This window comes from Vipera berus (genome assembly GCF_964194415.1).
Source record: "Vipera berus genome assembly, chromosome: 3".
In the NCBI taxonomy this organism is placed as follows: domain Eukaryota; kingdom Metazoa; phylum Chordata; class Lepidosauria; order Squamata; family Viperidae; genus Vipera; species Vipera berus.
The window spans coordinates 206,775,648-206,789,865 of NC_138204.1; the positions used below are offsets into that span (position 1 = coordinate 206,775,648).

Consider the following 14,218-nt stretch of genomic DNA (forward strand, 5'->3'; position numbering starts at 1 on the left):
GCATGTGCATGCAATATACTTGTAGATGTAGGAGAAGCAGAGCTGGGGGAGGGAGTTAAGTGCACAATTAGCTTAGAATCGATATGTTGCCACAAATGGTCAACCCTCTTGAATTCCATTGACCCAAATCTAATTCCAATTTAGTATTGAACTTTAGTTGAGTAGATTCTTGTGTATAGGCTTGAGCAATAAATCTTAACATATGGTCTGATCCTTTACACCTGACTGCAGAGGACCTGTGCAAACATAACCTGTTCTTATATGACAGGATGACTAAAACAGTGCTTCTCTATGACAAAATGAACTATATGCGCAAAGAGAAACATTACAAGATAAGCATAATACTTCTTTGGAACGAAGATGAACTTTGGGGTGCTAGCCAATAACCCCCACTCCTGATAGCTCTTCTGAAGCTTAATAAAACCACCTTTGTACTGTTGTGTACCTCTAAGTCAGTCCTAACTTCTGATGACCCCATGGACAACTTCATGGAGTCTTCTTAGCCACATCTTCAGATGGGCCACTGAGTTTTCTTTAAGGCGGAGAGACAGTGACTGGACCAAATTCACCCCTCCTGGCTTCATTTCCCAGTTTTTAGCACAGTGCCTTTAACCACTACACCAAACCGCCCTGATTCCAAGCACTACAATGAGGTGCTTAATGATAACTATCTTTATGCAGGATCCCAGTTTCCCTATGCTACGGAAACTGCCATCCAAACGGAAATTTTGCCCTGACTCCCATTAATCTCTCTATTCCAACCCACGGAACCTACCTTGAAGAAGGAAGTAGACTTTGGATGGCGGTGATAAACACCAGGACAATGAATGCACACACCAAGTTTGACTTGAACACCTCGTCCCTCATTTGGGAGTACTGAAATAGAGAACAGTAGACAAAAGGAACCAAGTAAGTGAAGTTTCTAGATCAGCTCTAGAAAGAGAGCGAGGCACGTGTATGAGGCTTCTGGGGAATTATCAAACAGAGCTCAGTAAAGGAAGCATACTCCTGGGATAAGTATTAGTATATTAATAAATGAAAATATTTATAGCTCAGGGTTGGAATCGGGGGGGGGGGATCTTTGGTGCTCTCTGAGATTGGTTGTTTTCTTGTAGACATTTCATTACCCTACTGGGTAACATCATCAGTGATAGTAAGAAGTGGGTTTACTCTCAGTCTATATTCTAGTGGCAAACCCCACTCCATACTAGCACTGATAATGTTACCCAGTTGGATAATGAAATGTCTGCAAGAAAACAACCAAGCTTAGGAGCCCACAATCCTCCTCCTCCTCCTCCTCCTCCTCCTCCTCCTCCTCCTCCTCCACCCACTCCTCTCTCTTCTAGCACTGATGATGTTAGTTTGGGTAATGAAACATCTGCAAGACAACAATCAAGCTCAGAGAGCAGCAAGGACCCCACCCCCATTCATTATATTGTTTAACATCCATACAAAGAAATATCCCATCAAAACAAACATGCTTGCAAGACCCATTGAAGAATGGCATGTCCCCAACCTAGGGGATCGGTAATTCCATCTTTGCCTTGAGCTTTGCTAAGCTTGCTTAGTCACCTAGTTAGGTGAACATTTTTTTAAAGGATGGGTGGCCCCATTGAAGTGAGAAGGTGATCTAGAAATAAAGCCAGACAAGGAAAAAGTGCATCTAATGGGAATATCTTTAGGAGCTTGCTTGGATTCTGCAGTCTCATCTTAAACAACAACAACAACAATATAGGTAGTCCTCAACGTACGATCACAATTGAGTCCAAAATTTATATTGCTAAGCGAGACAATTGTTAAGTGAGTTTTGCCCCATTTTTATGACTTCTCTTGTCACCGTTGTTAAGTGAATCGCTGCAGTTGTTAAATTAGTAACATGGTTGTTAAGTGAATCTGGCTTCCCCCATTGACTTTGCTTGTCAGAAGGTTGCAAAAGGGGATCACGTGATCCCAGGACGCTGAAACCGTCCTGAATACGAGTCAGTTGCCAAGAATCTGAATTTTGATTACGTGACCATGGGGAGGCTACAACGGTTGTAAGTGTGAAAAATGATCATATGTCACTTTTTTCAGTGCCGTTGTAACTTTGAATGGTCACTAAGTGAAATGTCGTAAGTCGAGGACTAGCTGTACTCCAGTCTAAACTGACTGGGTGACTATGTGATGAGCCACTATAATAATAACAACAAAAAGCCTTAGAAAAACTGCAAATTGACAACATTTCCATCTGTCAGTTAGAAAAGGACAGACTGCTTGAATCCACACAATTTACTACCTCAATACATTATGACAGGCTAGTCCAGGGCTAGGCAACCTTGGCTCTTTTATGACTCGTGGACTTCAACTCTCAGCTGAAGAAGCTTCTTGGAAGAGAAGAGAAATGTCTTCAAAGGAAAAAAACAAGAAAGTCCAATTGCCTCGTGAACAAGCACCTTTGGGAAAGCCATGACCTGGATGACTGAAAATCTCCATAGATATATGACAGCTCAGGTCAGGGGTCTTCAAGCTTGGCCTTTTTATGACTTGTGGACTTCAACTCCCAGAATTCCTCAGCCAGGCATGCTGGCTGAGGAATTCTGGGAGTTGAAGTCCACAAGTCATAAAATGGCCAAGTTTGAAGACCCCTGGCCTAGGTTGTTGGGAATGAAAGGACAACACTAGCTAAACAACTGGCAGCTGCGATTTCACATTGTTGGCCTCAACCTATGACCGATCACTTGGCTGACCGTTCAAACTTATGATGGACCCCCACAAAAGGGATTTATGACCCGGTTTTTAAGTTTCCACGTTGAGGCCCACCCCCTTGTACAGTCACATGACTGCATTCTTGCTGCTTGGTAACCGGCTCGCATTCATGGTCACACAACCACAATTTACAGTGGGTTTTGTTTGGCCAAAAAACAGCATTCCCACTTTCATCAAAATTGGGCCCTAGGAAATAATAGATTTGCTTTACGACCCTAGCATTCACTTAACGACCATCACAAAAAGGGACATAAATTTAGGTCAGTACCAATCGTCACGACTTACAACCGTGATGGGCATACGTCAAGGACTCTCTGTACACAATTACAACAGGAGCCCATTAGATGGTGACTGTTACGCACAGGTCTGTGGTAAATGCGTCTTGAGATATCAGGACCATTTGGATTTTTAGCTATTGAATCATCCATTGCAGTTATTAAGGGAGGAGTGCCAATTTTTTTTCAAATTGCTGAATGCTTTCACGCTGTTGAGAAGATATGCAGGACATAATTGGATATGGAGCACTGATTCACTAGAATAACTACCTATCACCCCCTTCTTGCAATATTCCTCTCTTTATTATTGTCAAGCCCAAAACTGGGAATGGCAAGTGGTGATTCTCCCAAGCTTTCTTTTGCTGTTGTTTCACACCTGTAGAAAAAAAATATCTTGCCAGACTGAGCACTCTACTATCTCCATCTACAATAAACTAGGTGAACTATTAGGGAGGAGCTGTCTTCACCCTCTTTCTCTCACACAGAATATCTTGGCTGAGTTGCCTCTTCTTTCTCTAGAATGCACCCCTCCCTCCCTCCCTCCCTCCCTCCCAGAATCCACTTCCTCATTGATTCCATCACATTTGTACTTGTATATATTTCTCTTGGCAAGAGAAGAAGGGGACGACAGAGAATAAGGTGGCTGGATGGAGTCACTGAAGCAGGAGGCGTGAGCTTAAAAGGACTCCAGAAGATGGTAGAGGACAGGAAGGCCTGGAGGAACGTTGTCCATGGGGTCGCGATGGGTCGGACACGACTTCGCAACTAATAACAACAACATATTTCTTTTGGTGGGCCCAGGGGGGGGGGTGTAGATAAGCATAACAGATAAGGACATTTGTGGGGGCAGGTGGTCAAAAAAATCTAAATGGTGTCTAAATGACTACAGCCCCATCCCATCCTTTTGATTGACCCACCTTTTTAAGTTACATCAGGAAAAGAGGCTGCTTAGACAAACGTTCCCATTTCCTTCCCAAGCCAACGATCTATTTGATTTTGTGTAAGGTGTAAGATTACAAAGTCAGATAAATATTTCCCAGTTTTACCTTAGCTAGGTGCTCAATTCCTGCTAGATCAACCTCAGCATCCTTTACGATCTTGAAGATGCATGGATTTCAATTCCCAGAATTTCACCGTCAGCACGCTGGCTTGGGAATCTGGGAGCTGAAGTCCATACAACTTAAAGCTTAAGTCCACACATCTTAAGAACGGCAGAGGGCTGAAGGGCTATAAAACTTGCCCAAAGATACATATATTGATAGATAATAGATACATAGATATGAGACAAAGACAGATAGATTGATACTTAAATGCATTGATCGATAGAGAGATTGATAGACTGATACATATATTGACAGATATGTGAGTAGATAGGTGGGATAGATAGATAGATAGATAGATAGATGATAGATAGATAGATAGATAGATAGATAGATAGATAGATAGATAGACAGACAGACAGAGACATAGAGATGGATAGATAGATAGATAGATAGATAGATAGATAGATAGATAGATAGATAGATAGATGATAGACAGAGATAGATAGAGATAGATAGATAGAGATAGAGATAGAGATAGAGATAAAGATAGATAGATGATAGATAGATAGATAGATAGATAGATAGATAGATAGATAGATAGACAGACAGACAGAGACATAGAGATGGATAGATAGATAAATAGATAGATAGATAGATAGATAGATAGATAGATAGATAGATAGACAGAGATAGATAGATAGATAGATAGATAGATAGATAGATAGATAGATAGATAGATAGATAGATAGACAGAGATACCTAGCTTGATAGATGATAGAGATATATAGATTAATATATCTATCATCTTGATAGATAGGTACATAGATTGATAAATACATAAACAGGCCGATGACAGAACAGAACAAGGGCAGTTTGTGATATGCACAGGGAGAATGAACTCATCTCCCTATTCAAACCACTTCTCTTCTCTGTTTTTAGCTCTTCCAAAAAAGAGATAAGGGCTAAAGGCCCTGTGTGTGTGGGCGGGGGTGGGGAGGGTTAAGATGGGCTGGAGCCACTTCCATACTGTGACGAGTCCGTGCCTGCTTCTGCTGTGCAAATTTTGTTTTGATCTACGAATAAGCCTCCCCTTGAGCTGTTGTGACAGAACATTCACTAGAAAGAAAGAAAGAAAGAAAGAAAGAAAGAAAGAAAGAAAGAAAGAGAGAGAGAGAGAGAGAAAGAAAGAAAGAAAGAAAGAAAGAAAGAAAGAAAAAGAGAGAGAAAAAGAAAGAGAAAGAAAGAAAAAGAAAGAGAAAAAGAAAGAGAAAGAAAGAAAGAAAAAGAGAGAGAAAAAGAAAGAGAAAGAAAGAAAGAAAGAAAAAGAGAGAGAAAAAGAAAGAGAAAGAAAGAAAGAAAGAAAGAAAGAGAGAGAGAGAAAAAAAGAAAGAGAAAGAAAGAAAGAAAGAAAGAAAGAAAGAAAGAAAGAAAGAAAGAAAGAAAGAAAGAAAGAAAGAAAGAAAGAAAGAAAGAAAGAAAGAAATTAGAGGAGCTGACATAGCTGTGAAATCATTTGCGGTTCCCTGAAAAGGGGCGAATTCGATGACCATCGAGACGGCTGAGCCTTCTCTGTTTTCAGTACTTTGCAAATTGATGGGGTTTAAGTGGTTTTGTATGCCCTCGGAGAGGGCTGTCATCAAGACAGCCTCGAGTTGCAGGAAGGTGTTTTCCAAGGAGGGTGCTCTAAGTACCTGGAAAATAACAGGCTCTTGGCTAGAAGAGGCAGATGGAAGATCTTGGCAGGATAAATTAGCCGTCCTTTTTGAAAGCTTTAACTTAGGCAGGCATATTATGGGGCAGCGTGGAGCAGAAATCGTTTGAATTAAAACCAGAGGCAGATTTTGAGATAGAGAATATAGTTGGCCTTACCCGTTGTCTGGTGACCGTTTAAAGTTATGACGGGACTGGAAAAAAGTGACTTATGATCATTTTTACGATGCTATTGCAGCATCCCCAAGGCCACGGGATCAAAATTTAGATGCTTGGCAACTGGGCTGTACTTATGATGGTTTTGCAGCGTCCCGGGATCACGTGATCTCTTTTTGCGACTGTTTGAAAAGCAAAGTCAATGGGGGGGGGGAACCAGATTCACTTAACAACCAGGTTACTAACTTAACCACCACAGTGATTCACTTAGCAACTGTGGCAAGAAAGGTCGTAAAGTGGGGCAGAACTCACTTAACAACGGTCTCATTTAGCAACAGAAATTTTGGGCTTAATTGTGGTCGTAAGTCAAGGACTCTGTATTGATAAAACTCAAGACCCACGTCTTACAAAAGAATATTGTAGTAACCCTGGGGGTGAGGGGTTATTTTCCTAACTCCTTGATATCTCTACCTGATCAGAGGAAGATTTGGACGTACTGATGTTGTGTTCTTCTTGGGTTGATGGAAAGGTGAAGCAAAGGGTAAGATGTTAATGGGAAGGAAGGCGGAGTGAATTTGACCTAAATCTTCCAACCAAGAGCTGTTTCTGTTCGGTAACTCAAGCTCTTGGCATGTTGATCGTATGTCTTCATGGAATCAAGGGAAGCTTCCCAGAGAAGTTGATTACAGAGTTGGAGGACAAAACATGTCAAGAACGGTTGCAGGAATTGGGCATGGCCAGTCTAGAGGAAAAAAAAGGACTAGGGGGTGAGATGATAGCAGCGTTACAATATTTGAGGGGCTGCCACAAAGAAGAGGAGGAGGGGTCAACCTATTTTCCAAAGCACCAGAAGGCAAGACAAGAAACAATGGATGGAAACTGATCAAAGAGAGAAGCAACTCTAAAAGTAAGGGGAAATTTCCTAACCGTGAAAACAATTAACCGGTGGAACGGCTTGCCTTCAGAAGTTCTGGGTGCTCCATCACTGGAGGCTTTTAAGAAGAGACTGGACAGCCACTTGTCTGAAATGGTATAGGGTTTCCTGACTGAGGAGATGTTTGGATTAGAAGACCTCCAAGATCCCTTCCAACTCTATTATTTTGTTATTCTGTTAAATCTAAGGAGAGCCAGTTATCTTGGAGTACCTTCTCACATTTCACTTAATCAGGTTTATCAGTACTTCCTTGGAACATCTTTTTTTGGGCCATGTCTTCTGGCATAGTGCCTTCACCTCAAGTCATGAGTGAGATAGGTTTACTCAGCCTTAGCTATACTTAGCTATACTGAATGGGGAAGAAATGGAGGTAGTGACAGATTTTATTTTCCTGGGCTCCAAGATCACTGCAGATAGGGACTGTAGCCAAGAAATTAAAAGACGCTTGCTCCTCGGGAGGAAAGCCATGACAAATCTAGACAGCACACTAAAAAGCAGAGACATCACCCTGTCAACAAAAGTGCGTATAGTTAAGGCTATGGTCTTCCCAGTTGCAATGTATGGCAGTGAAAGCTGGACCATAAAAAAGGCTGAGCGCCAAAGAATTGAGGCCTTTGAACTATGGTGCTGGAGAAGACTCCTGTGAGTCCCTTGGACTACAAAGCAATCAAACCGGTCAGTCCTAGAGGAGATTAACCCTGACTGCTCTTTAGAAGGCCAGATCCTGAAGTTGAAACTCAAATACTTTGGCCACCTAATGAGAAGGAAGGACTCACTGGAGAAGAGCCTAATGCTGGTAAAGGTTGAGGGCAAGAGAAGAAAGGGACAACAGAGAATGAGGTGGCTGGATGGAGTCACTGAAGCATTAGGCATGAGCTTAAATGGACTCCAGAAGATGGTAGAGGACAGGAAGGCCTGGAGGTACATTGTCTATGGGGTCATGATGGGTCGGCCACGACTTTGCAGCTAACAACAACAAGCTATACTGGTAGTCAATTTAACATCTCCTCCCTCCTTACATCAAGGTCATCCAAGGTCAACCAGAATGTCAAATCTGTTATGCTTTGGCACCCAGCAGGTGAAGGACAGCCAAGGTATTCAGTGATTGGAGAACTATAATAGAGGCAGGTTAGCAATGAGTACAGTAATAGGAGCAGCAAATTTCATGCTGGTCTAGTTTTTAACCCACTCAAGGATGGATGAAGAACATCACTCCATGGGAAAGGTCTTGATTTTTGGAAATCCATTGGCTTAGGTCTGATCCTTCCTGGCCATTGACCAAACTAGGAATCGATGGAATCCAACAATGGAATTGGTTAAAAAAAGAAATCATCTAAGAAACACCAAGCCAAGTGTTTTCTTCTCAGGAGAAACAGAACTCAGTTTTTTTAGGCAAGTTCTAACCTCTTTCTTGAGCTCAACTCATGTCTGGTCACCTAAGGAGGGGCACTCAAAGAACATCTGTCCCTTTTTCCTCTGCCTTAAGAGAGAGATGGTCAGTGATCATATCTCTCAAGGATACAGACTGCCAACGCTGCTAACATCAGATGTTTTTGCTTTGACAACAGATGGAGATGCAACGATTTTCTTCTTATGTTTTACTTTTAGAATTAGAGTTAGATGATTCTGGTGGGGGGGGAGGAATGGGCATGAGAGTTTAGCTAGACATAACAATACTGAAACTAGTGTGAGAACCAAGGTTATTGAAATAAGAGATGATAAGAATTGGTGGGCTGGAGAACTGGAGGGGAAGCCCGCATTTCCAACTAATTGGAGAATGTTATTTATGACTGTTAATTGGAGGAGGGTATTGTGCTTTGATACTATGTGCTCAGGGGAGGGGAACTTAGTGTTTGGCTTCAACTATGTTAGTGCTAATGCTATGCTACTCAGATGAACATTCTTTAAGGTAAACAATGCTTCAAAGTTCTTTGAAGAGTTTCATCTGTCGGAACCATGACACAGACCCTTAAAAAAATCTGTATCATTAATAAAAAATGTTGTAATTGTGTCAGAAAGTAATATATTCCAATAAAGACCTTTTAATGGAATACTTCTGCTGATCTAAGTGGATTTAAGGTCTCAGAGATTTTAACCACACATCAGATAAAGTCAGCCACCAGGAGTATAATTAATTTGTACAATAGTTAAGTTATTTAAGGGCACTGTTCTATTGGTGTCCACAGAATCAGAAAGAAGAAACCTCCTCACATTTTCATCCTTATTTTTGGTAAAAAGAAAAAAAAGTAATAGAAAATGGACCACTCAGAGCTGAATGTAATATAATTAGAACTGAAAACTGGACAATCATTGGGATCATTCTGGAGAAGGAAGTCAGACACACACACTTAGAAGATGGAAAAACAGCCTTCTCCTGCATTTATAGGAAGAGTAAAATCTAATGTTTCAGGGCTTCATTAAATCTTCTAATTTCATCTTCTCGGGACAGATCATCCTGGAGAATGTCTACTCATGGAGTCATTAAGGGTTTGATGCCAACTTACTGACACTTAATCCATTTTTATTCTTGTGCATGTGCATGCAATATACTTGTATGTGTAGGAGAGGAGCAGGCAGACCTGGGGGTGGAGTTAAGTATATGATAAGCTTAGAATCCATATGTTGCCACAAATGGTCCAACCCTCTTGAATTCCACTGACTCGAATCTAGTACCAAGTTAGTGCCCACTCAGCACTGCATTTTAGCAGCATATTCTTAGGTGCTGAGGGTCACAGAATCACTACTGGGGGGGCAGGGGGCGGTACTATGACTCTGAGCTCCAGGTGACTCATTCCATTTTAAAGATATAAGAAGTGTTTCACCCCATAGCTTTGGGCTGCTGGTTTCTTACTATTCATACTCCCTCTATATAATTTATATAGTTATATAAGGGACGCGGTGGCTCAGTGGGTTAGGACGCTGAGCTTGTCAATCATGGTCGGCAGTTTGGCGGGTCGAATCCCGAGTGCCACGTAGCAGAGTGAGCGCCTGTTACTTGTCTCAGCTTCTGCCAACCTAGCAGTTCGAAAGCATGTAAAAATGCAAGTAGAAAAATAGGGACCACTATGGTGGGAAGGTAACAGTGTTCCGTGCGCCTTTGGCGTCTAGTCATGCCGGCCAAATGACCACGGAGACGTCCTCGGACAAGCGCTGGCTCTTTGGCTTTAAAACGGAGAGGAGCACCGGCCTCTAGAATTGGAAACGACTAGCACACGTGTGCGGGGGAACCTTTACCTTTATAAGCTCTATATAACTGTTAACCTCTCTGCTGTTCTCTTATCCATCACTTTGTGGTTAGGTTTACAAAACTTGCTAAACCTCACGGCCTAGTCAACAAAACATGCATCATAGCACAGGCTCTGCCCCACAAAATAAATTACATTACAACTTCATATCTCCTTAGTCTAATCTAGCACGCAATGCACACCCAACCAAAATTTCCTGTTCATTTTATCCTTCGGTGTCTTATTTACAAACCAACCAATACTTTGTCATTCAAGTTGTCTGAACTCATAAGGAGGGAAATTGTAGAAAAAGGGATGGAAACTTATCGAAGTGAGATCCAAGCTAAAACTAAGAAGAAATTTCTCGACAGTAGGAACAATTAATCGGTGGAATGTGTTGCCTTCAGAAGTTGTGGATGCACCATCACTGGAGGGTTTTAGGACACGATTGGACAACCATTTGTCCAGGATGGTAGGCTGTCCTGCTCGAGCAGGGGGTTGAACTAGAAGACCTCCAAGGTCCCCTCCAACTCTGTTTATTTCTGTTATTTTGAAGCCCAGGGAGAGACCTTGGCTAATTGAAAAGAAGGGAGCTTCAGGGAAGCTCCTCAAATGAGACCAAGAAGTAAAGAAGAAATGTGGAAACCATAAACTTGTACGTGTGATTGGTAGCCAAATGAAATGACAGAAACTGTAATAAGGGCAAGGAGAAACAAGAACAACGTAGTATGTCAGATGTTTATATGGTCTCATCTTGGGTACCGTTACTTCCCTGAAGCTCCCTCTTTTTCACTTACCCATGGTCTCTCTTCTGGGCTCCTTATTCTACAATAACAAGTGAGTTGCACCCAATGTTACCACCTTTCCCCCCATAGTTGTTAAGCGAATCACTTCAGTTTTCAAGTGACTCATGTAGTAGTTAAGCAAATCTAGCTTCGCCCGTTGATTGTTGCTTGCCAGAAGATGGCTGAGAAGGTTGAAAATGGCAATCACATGACCCTGGGATGAGGCAACTGTTGTAAATACACACCAGTTTCCAAGCAGCCGGATTCTGATCACATGACTATGGGAATGCTGCAACAGTTGTAAGTGCGAGGGCCAGTTGTAAGTCACTTTTTTCAGTGCAGTTGGAATGTCATACAGTCACTAGATGAATGGTTGTAAGTCAAAGATTACCTGTATACCATTTTGGGGGTTCACACCATAAACTATAAGTAACCAAATATGTTACAATGTTGCATAATAGGTCTATCACCAACTTTATCTCTCTTCATTTCTCTCTCTCTGACTCTCTCTTACTCTTTCTGTCTCTACCTCCACCTCCACCTCCACTTCCACCTCCACCTCCACTTCCATTTCCAACTCCAACTCCACTTCTATCTCCACCTCCACCTCCACCTCCCATCTCCACCTCCATCTATCTCAACAGTGTAGACTGTTGTGCAAAGGCATCTCTTAAGTTCTTATCTGACCTAGCTAAGCATGTACAACTTTTCCCAGAGCCACATTTAGTCTCTGGATGTCACCTGCAGATGACAAAGGAAGACAGTTGTCCCTGGGGAGAAGAAGGGAAACCCTACATTTGATTTAATGAAACTATAATTTATTAAAGACGATGACCACCACACCCTCCACATATTCCAGTTTCCCTTCTCTGATCCCATCCAAGACAACTGGGGGCAACTTGTGGTGGGAGCTTTCAGCTTTCATTAAGCTTTCAGGAGCTGTCCATGGACTCCAAATCCTGAGATGTCCGAAGGAATCTTAATAGCTCCATCTTGGAGAGATTATTTGGGAAGAAAGGAAAAGGGAGATTGAGAAGCGAAACCCACTGCCATTTTGTTTTTGCTAATCAACAGTCACTGCACGTCAATCTGAGTTGGCAAAAGTCAATCTATCAAGACCCAGCTACCTTATGTTCCAGGCCAGAGTCTTTAAACATCAGGGAAAAAGGCTTGATATGCTCTCTTCGCAACTTATCGCCACTCCGCAAGTCGATGGTGTGTTCTATTCTCTTGTTAATTTCCTCAGGCCCAGACTGGACATGCAAAGCTTGTGCAAGATGGTTTGGAAGCAGATTTATTGAATTTCTTGTTAGGGCAGCCAGAGTCTAGGGGAAAGCACATGCAAAAAGAATAAACCGGCTAGTCCCCTTGTGGGTTAAAAAAAATGCAAAATGTTCTGTTCTTTTTTTTCCCCAATGATCATGTTGCATTGCAAACTGTTAAAACAGCATTCCATGCAATTCATTCATCCAGCCATCTGAACATTTTAGAAGGAGGAGGAGGAGGAGGAGGAGGAGGAGGAGGAGGAGGAGGAAGAGGAGGAGGAGGAGGAGGAGGAGGAGGAGGAGGAGGAGGAGGAAGAGGAAGAGGAAGAGGAGGAGGAGGAGGAGGAGGAAGAGGAAGAGGAAGAGGCTCAGCTAGCAAAGGGCATTCAAGAAGAACAAGCAAACTCTCAAGAGGCTTTAAGCCTTCTGGTTTGTCTGCTTAACATTCATCTTGCCATACATCGCTTTAAAAGAGAGAATGAAGTTGGGTATGGAATGGGACAACTCGCCACGGCCAACTCACCATGGCAACTCACCGCAGGACAATGATTCTATTTAATTATTTAAAATAATTTAAAAAATCATTTTAATTTTCGTCATTCACATTATCCTTTGTTCCTCCTTTTGCATCCTTCCTTGAAGGATTGTATCCCACCGTTCCTTCGATATTAGTCTAATTCTTGTCCTGCAGCGAGTTGGCTGGCCCACAGTGACTTGGTCATGGCAAGTTGTCCCGCAGCAAGTCGGCGGTGTCGAGTTGTCCTGTGATGAGTTGCTCACAGTGAGTTGGCTAGGGCGAGTTGTCCTAGACCCAGGTGGGCAACCTATGAAATTCACTGAAATGTTGTTCGAAACAGGAGACCTCACACAGGCTATTTCTTATCCAATTATAAAGGAGTATGAGGAACATGATCCCAGGAAGACAAGGATTATTTCCATATTAGAACTGGGTACAGCACCCCAGATCTGTGCTCAGGGATTTGGAGGGATTTGTGCTGACACATCTGCCGACAGTTGTGTCCTGCACTGGACACGATTAGAACTCTGGTGCTCTCTGAGCTTTGTGGTTTGTTTGCAGACATTTCATTACTTGACTAGGTAACATCATCAGTGCTGTGAGTGTGAAGTTTGCTTCTTGTTTCTATGCAGTAGTTTGCCCCAGTAAGAAGAACCCATCCTAAGCAGATTCTGTGCCTCAACAGCCCCTTGAAACAAGACAGAGACAACCACACCCTTTGACTTTGATCAGACATAGGTCTGAGCATACTTTCATTGCACATCAAGCCAGTTCTTTCCAAGGCTGTGAATTATGGGCTTCTTTGAAACATTTTAGATAATCTACTCATCCGGTCAATGCTGACCGTTCTTGCCCTCTCTTGCGAGCATCCACCAGAAGTGTGTCCTGGTGGGAACAAACCTTGGACCTAGTGCATCTCTAAGATCCTTGGGCAGTCAGTCACTCTGTGAGTGAGATGGGTGGTTTCTAAATGAAATAATGAATGAATGAATGAATGAATGAATGAATGAATGAATGAATGAATGAACGAACGAATGAACGAACAAACAAACAAATGATAGCTAGCTAGCTACCTAGCTTGCTTGCACAGAACCCTAGAAAGATTACAGGCAGTCCTCAACTTCTGATTACCCAGCATTTCCATTGCTAAGCCAGGCAGCTCTTAAGTGAGTTCTGCCCCATTTTATGACCTTATGCTGTTAAGTGAATCACTGCAGTTTTTAAGTGAATCCTGTGGTCATTAAGCAAATCTGGCTTCTCCCATTGACTTTGCTTGTTAGAAACCAACTGGGTAGGTTACAAATGGTGATTGCATGAACCTGAGACAGTGCAACTGTCATAAATACATGCCAATTGCCAAGAGCCGGAATTTTGATCACATGACCACAGGGAATACTGCAACGGCCATAAGGGTGAAAACAAGTCACTTTTTCTCAGTGCCGTTGTAACTTTGAACAGTTACCAAAGGAATGGTTATGAGTTGAGGACTACCTGTAGAAGCATGATCAAGGGAATGTGCTTACAAAAATTCTGTATCAAGGCACCTTCCTGAAGTTCCTGACGT

General features: G+C 42.3%; 1 protein-coding gene across 3 annotated transcripts in view; it reads right to left on the reverse strand.

Moving 5' to 3' along the window:
- Positions 1-14,218, reverse strand: part of ADCY8 (adenylate cyclase 8) — a 136,893-nt gene that overhangs the window by 24,885 nt on the left and 97,790 nt on the right. For 2 of the 3 annotated variants that reach the window (XM_081322742.1, XM_081322741.1), the window contains exons 8-9: positions 12,000-12,197; positions 776-876 (exon numbers count right to left, since the gene is read on the reverse strand). In XM_081322742.1, the coding sequence (XP_081178868.1) occupies positions 776-876; positions 12,000-12,197 (299 nt within the window). The remainder of the gene's footprint in view (positions 1-775; positions 877-11,999; positions 12,198-14,218) is intronic. The other variant, XM_081322743.1, reaches the window with a different exon arrangement.